The sequence below is a fragment of the Pristiophorus japonicus genome, chromosome 14 (assembly GCF_044704955.1).
Source record: "Pristiophorus japonicus isolate sPriJap1 chromosome 14, sPriJap1.hap1, whole genome shotgun sequence".
NCBI classification, from domain to species: domain Eukaryota; kingdom Metazoa; phylum Chordata; class Chondrichthyes; family Pristiophoridae; genus Pristiophorus; species Pristiophorus japonicus.
Window position 1 is genome coordinate 107,376,549 of NC_091990.1, and position 13,708 is coordinate 107,390,256.

Genomic DNA, 13,708 nt, shown 5'->3' on the forward strand with positions numbered 1-13,708 from the left:
AAATTTGACTCCAGCCGCATTAGTGCAGGCTTGGTCAAAGAGGCAGGTTTTATGGAATGCCTTGAAGGAGGAGAGGTAGAGGCGGAGAAGTCTAGGGAGAGAATTCCAGAGCTTGGGGCTCAGCCAGCTGAAGGCACAGCCACCAATGATTGAGCGATTATAATCAGGGATGCTCAAGAGGGCAAAATTAGAGGAGCGCAGACAGCTCGAAGGGGAATTGTGAGGCTGGAGGAGGTTACAGAGATAGGGAGGGCCGAGGGCCATGGAGGGATTTGAAAACAAGAATGAGAATTTTGAAATCGAGGTGTTGCTTAACCGGGAGCCAATGTAGGTCAGCGAGCACAGGGGTGATGGGTGAGCGGGACTTGGTGCGAGTTAGGACACGGGAAGCCAAGGTTTGGACCACCTGTAGTTTACGTAGGGTAGAGTGCAATTGCAGATTTAATGTATTAAATCAGATCGGTGTCAAAGCAGAGCAGGTTAATTAATTAAAAAATTGACTAAATTCCCATTTATCAAGCTATTATTTTACTGGTTTCTAATAAGTTTACAACAGGAGCATGATAAAATAATTAAATAGCAATGTTCCCCAGGCTATTGACACGAGCACCAAGGTGGGTCTTACAATAAAAATGCTCATTTTCTTTTGGTGCAACATGACACAGTGTATTTTGTGCATTTAAAAAAAAAATTGGCTTGTATTTCTACAGCGCCTTACACGACCTCAGGACGTCCCAAAGCGCTTCACAGCCAATGAAGTACTTGTTGAAGTGTGGTCACTGTTGTAATGTTGGAAACGCGGCAGCCAATTTGCACACAGCAAGCTCCCACAAACAGCAATGTGATAATGATATTGGTTGAGGGATAAATATTAGCCAGGACACTGGGGCGAACTCCCCTGTTGAATAGCCACAAACTCATCCAGGATTTAAAGGCGACATTTTTTCCCAGAGCACAAGATGCAAGATGATTTGAAATAACATGATATTTCTCATCAAAGTTTGATGTTAAAGAAAAAATTAATAGCCTTTTATACTAGCATCTGGAGTAACTGCGTTCAGTTCTGGGCCCCGCCCCTCAGGAAGGCTTCGGAGGGGGAGCAGGGCAGATTCACCAGAATGATACCAGAATGAGGTCGGGTTGCACAGACTGGGCTTGTAGTCCCTCGAATTTAGAAGATTAAGGGGTGATTTATTAGAGAGAAACTATTTCCTCTGGTGGTGGGGGGAGTCCAGAACAAGGGGGCATCACCTTAAAATTAGAGCCAGGCCGTTCAGGGGTGATGTCAGGAAGCACTTCTTCACACAAAGGGCAATGGGAATCTGGAACTCTCGCCCCCAAAAAGCTGTTGAGGCCGGGGGTCAATTGAAACTTTCAAAATTGAGAGCGATAGAATTTTGTTAGGTAAGGATATTAAGGGATATGGAACCAGGGCGGGTAGGTGGAGTTTAAGATACAGATCAGCCACGATTTCATTGAATGGAGGAACAGGCTCAAGGGGCTAAACGGCTTCCTCCTGTTCCTATGACTTCTCAAAAACAATTGCACATCAGTAAAGCTGAAAAAACAGCCAAGACTAAGGTCAATATTACAAAGTATGATCATGCTCCAGGGAGGAGAATAAATGCAGGGCTTGCCAGTGATGCCCGCAGTTTGTTACAGATACCAAAGTATCATTAACCTAAAGTTAATCATTGACCTGCAGACTGAAACACACAGGTAGTTACACATGTCCTCAACAGTTTCCAATCAAATGTATTGACCTGCAATTACCTGTTCAGAGCTCTGGCCTTTTTGGGACCATCTTTCACTTACACATCACTGCATCATCCACTCCAGATCACAGACAATCTGTTAACAATATCAGAATAAAGCTCCCAATATTTTTTAAAAAAAATTGTGACCTCTAATGCCTAGAAGGACAAGGGCAGCAGGCACATGGGAACACCACCACCTCCACATTCCCCCCCAAGTCACACACCATCCTGACTTGGAAATCAATCAGCTGTTCCTTCTTCGCTGAGTCAAAATCCTGGAACTCCCTCCCTAACAGCACTGTGGGAGCACCTTCACCACATAGACTGCAACGGTTCAAGAAAGCGGCTCACCACCACCACCTGCTCCAAGGCAATTAGGGATGGGCAATAAATGGGCTGGGGTTGTCAGTACCGCCCATATCCCCTGACTGAATATTAAAACAAATCAGTATGGATATATATTGCACCATCAATTTAAATATAGCAAATCTTTCATTCTTACAGTATTCCTACTTGATCACAACCTCTAGAATTGGCTTGTCATTAAATGTGTGCAGGCAGCTCCATTTTCAGCGAAACGGACACCAAAGATGAAATGTGATGCTGGAGATAAAATTACAAGCTCCTGAATCAATTGGAAGAGTTGATCCCTGCTCATTTATTACACTGAAGCTGGGTTTAAAAATAGTTTAAAGCATTCTAATCAACTGTCTCAGTTAGTCACGTCCCAATTAAATAGGCTACTGTATTCACTTTAAAAGAAAGACTTGCATTTATATAGCGCCGTTCACGATCTCCGGACATCCCAAAGCACTTTCGGAGTGTAGTCACTGTTGTAACGTGGGAAACGTGGCAACCAATTTGTGCACAGAAAGTACCCACAAACAGCAACATGATAATGACCAGATAATGTCTTTGTTATGTTGATTGAGGAATAAATATTGGCCCCAGGACACCGGGGATAACTCCCCTGCTCTTCTTGCGAAATAGTGCCATGGAATTTTATACATCCACCTGAGAGGGAAGATGTGACCTCAGTTTGACATCTCATCCAAAAGATGGCCCCTCCGACAGTGCAGCTCTCCCTCAGTACTGCACTGGGAATGTCAGCCTCGATTTTTTTGTGCTCAAGTCCCTGGAGTGGGACTGTGAACCCACAGCCTTCTGACTCAGAGACAAAATGTGTGACCCACTGAGCCACGGCTGACAGCTAACTACGTTACTTAATGGAATGCATTTAAAAGCAAAATGTTTAATGCAAGCATGTGAAGAAAGAAAGACATGGATGCTTATGTTAAAATGATTCATTCTGGGGATATGGGCGTCGCCGGCAAGGTCTGCATATATATTTTTTTGAAATTCGTAGCCAATCGTTCCAATTCTTTGTCAAATCACAAACGCCAGAGGTCACCTTGGGCCCATTCAAGGATCACTCTACGCCAATGCTCTTAGCCAAAAATTTTTTTTTTTTTTTTTTATAAATTCGTAGCCAATCGTTCCAATTCTTTGTCAAATCACAAACGTCAGAGGTCACCTTGCACATGCCAAGGATCACTCTGCGCCAATGCTCTTAGCCAAAAGGCCTAGAGCCACTGCACCGTTCCTGGAAGTACTGCAATACCAGGTTCGTGCCATGGAGGTGTATGGGTCAGGTCCCCCACACACCTCCGTGGAGGTGGATGGGTCAAGCCACCCCACCCACCTCCTATTTCCAAAAAAGCAAGCATATACCTTACTGATCCAGGGAGAACCACCTTGGGGTTATGGTGGCTACTCCCCTGTCAGGTCAGTTACGCATGAACTGATAAGAACAGATACTACACTTGATCTTAGCCAAAAGGCCGAGAAGCGAGCATATATATATATTTTTTTTTGAAATTCGTAACCAATCGTTCCAATTCTTTGTCAAATCACAAACGCCAGAGGTCACCTTGCACACGCCAAGGATCACTCTGCGCCAATGCTCTTAGCCAAAAGGCCTAGAGCCACTGCACCGTTCCTGGAAGTACTGCAATACCAGGTTCGTGCCATGAAGGTGGATGGGTCAGGTCCCCCACACACCTCCGTGGAGGTGGATGGGTCAAGCCACCCCACCCACCTCCTGTTTTCAAAAAAGCAAGCATATACCTTCCTGATCCAGGGAGAACCACCCGGAGGTCATGGTGGCTACTCCCCTGTCAGGTCAGTTACGCATGATCTTAGCCAAAAGGCCGAGAAGCGAGCATATATTATCCATCCCGAGTTGCTCGAGAAGGTTTGATACAGAGTGTCTCATTAGGCCACTTCAGAGGGACAGTTAAGACTCAACCACATTTGTGTGGGACTGGAATCACATATAGGTCCAGACTGGGTAAGGACAGCAGGTTTCCTTCCCTAAAGGAACATCAGTGAACCAGTTGGCTTTTTACGACAATTCGACAGTTTCATGGTCATTTTTACTGATACTGCTTTTTATTTCTCGTACTTGAAACTAATCTGGATGCTCCATCAGAACAGGGAAGTCCAGACTGTGATTCAGGTGAATTTATAATGGGGAACAAAGAAATGGCAGATCAATTGAACAAATACTTTGGTTCTGTCTTCACGAAGGAAGACACAAATAACCTTCCGGAAATACCAGGGGACCAAGGGTCTAGTGAGAAGGAGGAACTGAAGGAAATCCTTATTAGTCAGAAAACTGTTAGGGAGATTGATGGGATTGAAGGCCGATAAATTCCCAGGGCCTGATCGTCTGCACCCCAGAGTACTTAAGGAAGTGGCCCTAGAAATAGTGGATGCATTAGTGATCATTTTCCAAAAGTCGATCGACTTTGGATCAGTTCCTATGGACTGGAGGGTAGCTAATATAACACCACTTCTTAAGAAAGGAGGGAGAGAGAAAACGGGGAATTATAGACCGGTTAGCCTGACATCAGTAGTGGGGAAAATGTTGGAATCAATTATTAAAGATGAAATAGCAGCGCATTTGGAAAGCAGTGACAGGATCGGTCCAAGTCAGCATAGATTTATGAAAGGGAAATTATGCTCGACAAATCTTCTAGAATTTTTTGAGGATGTAACTAGTAGAGTGGACAAGGGAGAACCAGTGGATGCAGTGTATTTGGACTTTCAAAAGGCTTTTGACAAGGTCCCACACAAGAGATTGATGTGCAAAATTAAAGCAGATGGTATTGGGGGTAATGTACTGATGTGGATCGAGAATCGGTTGGCAGACAGGAAGCAGAGAGTCGGGATAAACAGGTCCTTTTCAGAATGGCAGGCAGTGACTAGTGCTGGGACGATAGCTATTTACAATATACATCAATGATTTAGATGAAGGAATTGAGTGTAATATTTCCAAGTTTGCTGGGTGGTGGTGTGAGCTGTGAGGAAGATGCCAAGAGGCTGCAGGGTGACTTGAACAGGTTAGATGAGTGGCAAATGCATGGCAGATGCAGTATAATGTGGATAAATGTGAGGTTATCCACTTTGGGGGCAAAAACGTGAAGGCAGAATATTATCAGAATGGCAGCAGATTAGGAAAAGGGGAGGTGCAACGAGACCTGGGTGTCATGGTATATCAGTCATTGAAAGTTGGCATACAGGTACAGCAGACGGTAAGAAGGTAAATTGCATGTTGGCCTTCATAGCTAGGGGATTTGAGTATAAGAGCAGGAAGGTCTTACTGCAGTTGTACAGGGTCTTGGTGAGGCCCCACCTGGAATATTGTTTTCAGTTTTGGTCTCCTAATCTGAGGAAGGATGTTCTTGCTATTGAGGGAGTGCAGCGAAGGTTCACCAGACTGATTATCGGAATGGCAGGACTGACATATAAGGAGAGACTGGATCGACTGGGTCTGTATTCACTGGAGTTTAGAAGAATGAGGGGATCTCATAGAAACATATAAAATTCTGACAGGACTCGACAGGTTAGATGCAGGAAAAATGTTCCAAATGTTGGGGAAGTCCAGAACCAGGGGACACAGTCTTAGGATAAGGGGTAAGCCATTTAGGACTGAGATGAGGAGAAACTTCTTCACCCAGAGAGTGACGAACCTGTGGAATCCTCTACCACAGAAAGTTGTTGATGCCAGTTCATTGCATGTATTCAAGCGGGAGTTAGATGTGGCCCTTATGGCTAAAGGGATCAAGGGTTATGAAGAGAAAGCAGGAAAGGAGTACTGAGGGTGAACGATCAGCTATGATCTTATTGAATGGCGGTGCAGGCTCGAATGGCCTACTCCTGCACCTATTTTCTATGTTTCAGGAGTTACTGGAAGCTCCAACATAAAGCAACCCAGCCCCAGCATCTATTTCCCCCGAGCGGAGGGGTCAATAACCAGGGGGCATTGATTTAAAATAATTGGTAGGAGGTTTAGAGGGGAGATGAGGAGAACATTTTTCATCCAAAGGGTGATGGGAGGGTCTGGAACTCGCTGTCTGAAAGGGTGGTAGAGGCAGAAACCTTCACCACATTTAAAAAGTGTTTGGATGTGCACGTGAAGTGCCGTAACCTATAAGGCTACGGACGAAGAGCTGGAATGTGGGATTTGGCTGGATAGCTGTCGGCCGGTGCGGACACGATGGGCCGAAATGGCCTCCTTCCGTGCTGTAAACTTCAATGATTCACCTTTCAGTCTTATAAACTTCAGAGCGTATAGGTCTATGCTACTAAATCTCTCATCATAGGACAGCCCTCACATCCCAGGAATCAGTTGTGAACCTTTGTTGCACCGCCTCTAAGGCATGTATATCTTTAAAAGTCCTCCAGGTGTGGTCTCACCAAAATTACTGCATCAAGACCTCCTTGCTCTTGCACTGCAACACCTCTGCAACAAAGGCCAACATATCATTTGCTTTCCCAATTGCTTGCTATATCTGCGTGTTAACTTTGTGATTAAGGGGTGATCTAATCTAGGTGACTTAAGGATTCGATAGGGTAGACAGAGAGAAACTATTTCCTCTGGTAGGGGGGAGTCCAGAAAAAGGGGCCATCACCTTAAATTTAGAGCCAAACCATTCAGGGGTGATGTCACAAAGGGGAGGAGAATTCTGGAACTCGCTTCCCCCAAATGCTGTTCAGACTTGAAAATGCCAAAACTCAGATTGATAGATTTTTTGTAGGGTAAGGGTTTTCAAGGATATGGAACCATGGAGGGTAAATGAGAGTTCAGATACAGTTCAGCCATGATCCAATTGAATGGCAGAACAGGTTCAAGGGGCTGAATGGCCTCCTCCTGTTCCTATATCATATAAGAAATAGCAGGAGTAGGCCATTTGGCCCCTCTCGGCTGCTCTGCCATTTGATAAGATCATGACTAATCAACTGCACTTTCCTGCGATTCCCCGATCGATCATGGCTGATTTGCAAACCAACTCCATTTACTCACCTTTGCTCCATATCACTTGACAGCCTTTCCATATCAGGTGCATGTTACACCCATCTCCCTTCAGCAGGATGCGCAATTTCTCTTCATCGTCCCTCGCCCTTCGTTGAAAGAATAACTTTAAAAATCGCCAACCCAATGGAACAGTGTGCCCACAGAGACCAGAAGCATTGGCTTCAAACTGCTTTTATTGAACATCAAACACACTGCACCAACCGGGACAATGCTCTGCTTTCAGAGTGTAGAAGAATTGTTCCTGACCAGTAACACAACAGCTCGTTACAATGGAGGCTCATTGCAAGGCGCTAACAAAGCCTTGATCGAATATTTAAACAGTGAAGATTATTGCTGTGATCGTTGCCCCAGTACCTGCCCGCTGGCTGCCTGTGATCATTGATTGCGCGACATCCAGCTCCCCGTGCTTGGGAACATAGAGGTGCCCAGTAAAGAGAGGACTCCCAGGTATATACAGCCTTCGGGTGTCCCAAAGCGCTTCACAGCCAATGAAGGACTTTTTGGAGTGTAGTCACTGTTGTAATGTCGGAAATGCGGCAGCCAATTTGTGCACAGCAAGCTCCCACAAACAGCAATGTGATAATGAGCAGATAATCTGTTAGTGATGTTGGATGAAGGATAATTATTGGTCCTATAGGGACTACTAGGGGAATCAAGGGGTATGTTGAGAAAGCAGGAATGGGGTACTGAAGTTGCATGTTCAGCCATGAACTCATTGAATGGCGGTGCAGGCTAGAAGGGCCGAATGGCCTACTCCTGCACCTATTTTCTATGTTTCTATACCTTCCCTGCTCTTCTTCTAAGAGTGGCATTGCGATCTTTTACATCCACCCAATAGGGCAGACGGGGCCTCGGTTTAACGTCTCATCCAAAAGATGACATTTCTGACAGTGCAGCTCTCCCTCAGCACTGCACTGGAGTGTCAGCCTAGATTATGGGACATTTTGACCAATCTTTCCTCCAATTTTGCCGTCGCGTGGCCCCTTTAAGGAATTGCAGGCGTGGTTTTTGTGCTGAGCAGCAGGTAAGCCGGCTGTGCGGGATCCCAACCGGGCAGCTCACAGGGAAACACTGCTTCTGATTCAGGGAGAGAGCTCGCACTGAGTCACGGCCCACACTCATTGAGTGCAGACAAGAGAGTTCAGACGCCGAGCTGCGAGGTCGAGCACACAAGCATTCTACCACGCTTGCTGTTTACAAGCTCCAAAGATAACCGGCTGCTATAAATGCCGCTCCGTGGCCTCGCTGAGCGTGGCCTCGGTTACAGTATCTCTCAGACGCTGCAAATCCGCCGTGTACTGCAGCAAAGTGGGCAGCACTGAACAGGACACTTGTTACACGTCCCGCCCTATTGCAGCCAAGGCAGCGGAATATTGGGTAAGGAGCGGGATGTGCGATGCCCGCCAGGATGGATTTCTACCCCGCGGTGTCTGAGCAACGAGCAAAGTAAGGACAGCGCCCATCTCCCTCACCCCCACAACGTAATGAATCCCGACACGAACACGCAGCCAACAGCGCCAAACGCTTCAAGGCCAATGAGCAGACTGGTTACCTGAACATTTAACCCGAGAGGCTGGTGCCGTCAGTTCACTAACACACCCGGCAGCTCACAGACACACTAGTTGTGCCGGAAAAGCTTAATCCCCATCCACTGCCACAGGTGAAAGAATACGTAGACGGGGATGGTGATGGGGAGCAGCAGGCTGTAGAAACACAAGCTGGCCGCACTGGTGCAGCCCTGAGGGAAATTCTCCTCGAACGCAGCCGAGTACAGCAGCCCCGCTAAAGACAACAGGGGCACCAGCACCGTCAGAGTCGACAGCTGGATTGGCATCATGGCAGGATGTTAAATAAAGCTCTCCACTAACAAAAACACAAATTCCAATCTCCCGGCACCCCGCCTCTGCCTCTGGGAGATGTCCCAGGAACAACGTGTCCCACTTTCACTGCTGCGAACTCTCTTCCTCCTTGGCTCGGTCCTCACTCTTGCCAATTAACCGGGCATCCTGTGGGATCAGATTGGGAATGCCATCGACAACAGGATAAGCGATTCCCAGCTCGTCGTTGATCAGCTGATTGGAGGATTGCTCGTACCTGCAGAGGCGACAGACGCAGACTTTAAAGACCCAGACAGAGATAGTTAGGGACTGAAATGGAACATGCATTAACGTCGCTTCGAATCGAGCTGGGCAGAGAGCCTCCACCCAGACTCAGTGGGCAGCACCCTCGCCTCGGAGTCACAACATGGTGGGTTCAAAGTCCCATTCCAGAGACTTGAGCACAAAAATCTAAGCTGACACACCCCGTGCAGTGCCGGGGGATCGCCGCACTGGCGGACGTTCAATACTACCCCTCAGTCAGTATTGCTGGCTCAAGCTCACCCTCTCTCCTCCCAGGGCTCACTGACCACCCCCTCCCCGCGATTCCCTCCATGAGCCCCTCGGAGCCATCGCCCCCTCCAGTCTCTAAGTCCTGTCTGAGACCAGTTCAGCCCCATCCCGAACCCTCTCAATGCCCTCCATCGACCGCAGTCCCCCAGTAACATTGAGCCGCCATCCGTCTCACTGACCTCCAAAAATCCCCCCTCACTAACCCCCCAATACCCCAGAACCCTCATTGACCTCCAGGCCCCTGATTGACCCTCCCTGACCCCTATCCCTCTCTCCAGCCTCTCACTGACCTTCAGTGACCCCCACATCCCTCATTGACCTTCAGTGACCCCCAATGCCCCTCCCTGACCCTGACTGACCTGAGGCGGTGCTTGGACAGCGGACACACCAGGAGGCCGAGCAGTGTCGGGTCCAGAGCGGCCGCCTGCTCCGCGCCCAGCCCGGCCCGGGACACGTACAACCTCCGGGCCACCCTGCCAACCCGGCTCAGCATCGCCGCGCTCACCCCGCGCTTCCGCATCCGGGCACAGCGGCGGCCCCGCCCACAGCCCCTGCCACTCGGCTGTCAAGGCGCATGCGCATCACTCGCGCATCTTTAACATATTTAAAGGGGCAGGCACATCATGCCCACATTAATATTCTATTTCTCTATTTAAGAACATAAGAATTTGGAGCAGGATTAGACCATATGGCCTCTTGAGCCTGCTCATCCATTCAATGAGATCATGGCTGATCTTCGACCGCAACTCCACTTTCCTGCACTATCCCCATATTCTTTGATTCCCCAAGAGCCCGAACGTCTATCTGTCTCAGTCTTGAATATACTCAACGATTCAACATCTACAGCCCTCAGGGGCTGAGAATTCCAAAGAATCACCACCCTCTGAGCGAAGAAATTCCTCCTCATCTCAATCTTAAATGGCTGGCCCCTTATCCTGACACTGTACCCATCATTCTCGACTCTCCAGCCAAATACAGCTAAAATACTTAGCATGGGTTTTCAAAATGTGGTTCACAAAAGTCCTTGCATTATTCATAGAATCATAGAAATTTACAGCATGGAAGGAGGCCATTTCGGCCCATCATGTCCATGCCGGCCGATAAAGAGCTATCCAGCCTAATCCCACTTTCCAGCTCTTGGTCCGTAGCCCTGTAGGTTACGGCACTTCAAGTGCACATCCAAGTACTTTTTAAATGTGGTGAGGGTTTCTGCCTCTACCACCCTTTCAGGCAGTGAGTTCCAGACCCCCACCACCCTCTGGGTGAAGAAATTTCCCCTCAAATCCCCTTCTGCCAATTATTTTAAATCTATGCCCCCTGGTTATTGACCCCTGTGCTAAGGGAAATAGGTCCTTCCTATCCACTCTATCTAGGCCCCTCATAATTTTATACATCTCAATTAAATCTCCACTCAGCCTCCTCTGTTCCAAAGAAAACAACCCCAGCCTCTCCAAGCTTTCCTCATGGCTAAAATTTTCCAGTTGTTGATGGGGCCAAGTGAGCGCCGTGTTCCAGGAAATCTCTCTGGTATTCTTTCTGTTTCTGTATTTGTTGATTTACTGGCACATAGTTTCTGTTGCTTTGTTGAAAGCAATGTTTCTAGCACCGACGGCACTCCTTGCCTTTGAGCAGCTGCTACTCGCAGAATTGCAGGGAGCATTAATATCAGCAGAGGGCCCTGGGATGTAGCATCATCAGCAGAAATCCATCTGAAAGGAAAAGGTTTGAGAACCACTGGTTCACAGACCAGAAGCTAAATCTTCCTTGTGCTCCTCCTTCACCCATCTTTGCAAACATCCATTTTTTGATTACGCGTCTGTGAAACGCATTGGGATTTTTTTTCTACATTAAACGGTAGCCTCCAGGGCCTCACCCCCTCCCTATCTCTGTAACCTCGTCCAGCCCCATAACCCCCCGAGATATCTGTACTCCTCCAATTCTGGCCTCTTGCGCATCCACCATGGGTAGCCATGCTTCCAGCTGCCTGGGCCCCAAGCTCTGGAATTCCCTCCCTAAACCTCTCCGCCCACCTCTCGGCAGCACTCCCTGAGACTTGCCGTGACAGCTGGAACAAGCAGACATTTAACTGAGCCAGAAGAGGGATGATCAGCAAGGTGATCAGATAGGGCTAAGAGATAGTGGAGCTGGTGGTGAGAGGGACACATGACGGTGATGTGGGAGAGCAGTGGGCTGAAGCAAAGCACAAGGAAAAGGAGCAACTTGAGTAAATAATAAGTTGTAATTTCTAGAATGTAACCCTGGATATATTAAAAAACTGTAAGTACATAAGTTTAAAGAAAGAAAGACTTTTATTTCTACACCACCTTTCATGTCTCCATGCGCTTTACAGCCAATGTTGAAGGGTAGTCATTGTTTTGAAATGTGGAAAATACAGCAGCCAATTAGCACACAGCAAGCTCCCACACACAGCAATATGACAATGATCAGTTAATCTGTTTTTGTTATGTTGATTGAGGGATAAATATTGGCTAGGACACCGGGGAGAACTCCCCTGCTCTTCTTTGAAATAATGCCATGGGATCTTTTACATCCACCTGAGACAGCAGACGGTGTCTTGGTTTAACGGCACCTCCATCAGTACAGTGCTCCCTCAGTACTGCCCCTCCAACAGTGCAGCGCTCCCTCAGTAATGCTCCTCCAACAGTGCAGCGCTCCCTCAGTACTGCCCCTCCAACAGTGCTGCGCTCCCTCAGTAATGCTCCTCCAACAGTGTAGTGCTCCCTCAGTACTGCCCCTCCAACAGTGCAGCGCTCCCTCAGTACTGCCCCTCCAACAGTGCAGCATTCCCTCAGTACTGCCCCTCCAACAATGCAGCGTTCCCTCAGTACTGTCCCTCTGACAATGCAGCGTTCTCTCAGTACTGCCTTTCCAACAGTGCTGCGCTCCCTCACCACTACACTGGCAGTAGAACCCAGAACCTTCTGACTTGGACAAAAGTACTAATAAAGCAAACGATTTCTGGATTTGACAATTAACTACAACGATTAATGTTATGTTCAGAATAAATCAACAGGACTTTATCGCAAGCTCAAACTGTTGTGACCTTGGTCTCTTTATTCAGACTCCAGAGTGGGGAGGCAGCATGGTGAATCACCTTTTATACCTGCTTGCTCCAGGGTGCACAGGTGACCCTTAGGCCTCCCACAGGTGTACCCCCTAGTGGCAAGTCTTGCATTTTGGTAAGGTTTACATACATCACTCCTCCCCAAAGTCTTATGCACAAGTTATTTGCAAGTTGAGATGATCTGGCACCCTGCGCCCCTGGGTCGATCGCCTGGGTTGAAATCCTGACATGGTGGGTTCATCCTCGTGGTTGACGGCAAAGTTGATCGTGTTAGTGGGTCGCTGGGGGTAGGTCCTTTCACAGTGGTTCCTGGTTATCTGTAGTTCGCAGTTTGGTCTGGTCCAAATGCTTTACTCATGAGCCCAGTTTGATGGTTTCACAATTAAACACTCCGTTTTCCTCACACACTCCATTCCCCCCCTTTGCTAATGCGGTGCTAGCGGCCCAACTGGGGCCCTGAACATGGTCTACATCACTTATTCTGATGTCGGGTGGAGGGGCCGTGCAATTATAGAAACATAGAATCATAGAAAATAGGTGTAGGAGCAGGCCATTCGGCCCTTCGAGCCTGCACTGCCATTCAATATGATCAAGGCTGATCCTGCAAGCTCAGTATCCCACCCCTGCCTTCTCTCCATACCCCCGATCCCTTCAGCCGTAGGGCCACATCTAACTCCCTTTTGAATATGTTCAACGATCTGGACTCAAACAACTTTCTGTGGCAGAGAATTCCACAGGTTCACAACTCTCTGGGTGAAAAAGTTTCTCCTCATCTTGGTCCTATATGGCTTACCCCTTATCTTTAGACTGTGATCCCTGGTTCTGGACTTCCCCAACATCGGGAACATTCTTCCTGCATTTAACCTGTCCAGTCCCGTCAGAATTTTATAAGTTTTTATGAGATCCTCTCTCATTCTACTAAATTCCAGTGAGTATAAGCCTAACCGATCCAGTCAGTTATGGTGCATCTGCTGATGGCATACGGAAGGCTCAGTTCTGAGTGATTTTGTCTGGTGACTGCGTAGCACTCAGATGGCCGGGTCTGAGGGAGTCTACCGTGACACGCGTGGTGCTAGGTTTAGTGATTTGGGCTCCG

At 47.8% G+C, this 13,708-nt stretch overlaps 2 protein-coding genes and 2 pseudogenes across 2 annotated transcripts; all 4 read right to left on the reverse strand.

The window, feature by feature from the left end:
* Positions 1–3,385: 3,385 nt before the first annotated feature.
* LOC139280313 (U2 spliceosomal RNA) lies at positions 3,386–3,610 on the reverse strand (annotated as a pseudogene).
* A 130-nt stretch (positions 3,611–3,740) lies between these two features.
* On the reverse strand, positions 3,741–3,979 carry LOC139280381 (U2 spliceosomal RNA; annotated as a pseudogene).
* Positions 3,980–7,292: 3,313 nt separating this feature from the next.
* Positions 7,293–8,974, reverse strand: LOC139279461 (phosphatidylinositol N-acetylglucosaminyltransferase subunit Y). Its single transcript, XM_070898589.1, has one exon. The coding sequence runs from the start codon at positions 8,972–8,974 to the stop codon at positions 8,756–8,758; it is 219 nt and encodes a 72-aa protein (XP_070754690.1). The 3' UTR covers positions 7,293–8,755.
* A 95-nt stretch (positions 8,975–9,069) lies between these two features.
* Positions 9,070–10,074, reverse strand: pyurf (PIGY upstream open reading frame). Its single transcript, XM_070898588.1, has 2 exons — positions 9,887–10,074; positions 9,070–9,231 (listed from the first exon to the last, which is right to left on the reverse strand). The coding sequence occupies exons 1-2, from the start codon at positions 10,045–10,047 to the stop codon at positions 9,081–9,083; spliced, it is 312 nt and encodes a 103-aa protein (XP_070754689.1). The 5' UTR covers positions 10,048–10,074; the 3' UTR covers positions 9,070–9,080.
* Positions 10,075–13,708: the final 3,634 nt, after the last annotated feature.

Bases quoted from the DNA above. Each gene is read 5' to 3' on its own strand.
- LOC139279461 (XM_070898589.1), bottom strand. From the start codon at position 8,974: ATGATGCCAATCCAGCTGTCGACTCTGACGGTGCTGGTGCCCCTGTTG.
- pyurf (XM_070898588.1), bottom strand. From the start codon at position 10,047: ATGCGGAAGCGCGGGGTGAGCGCGGCGATGCTGAGCCGGGTTGGCAGG. The intron at 9,232-9,886 runs GTCAGTCAGGGT...TCGCCTCTGCAG, and splicing joins CTGTCCAAGCACCGCCTCAG to GTACGAGCAATCCTCCAATC.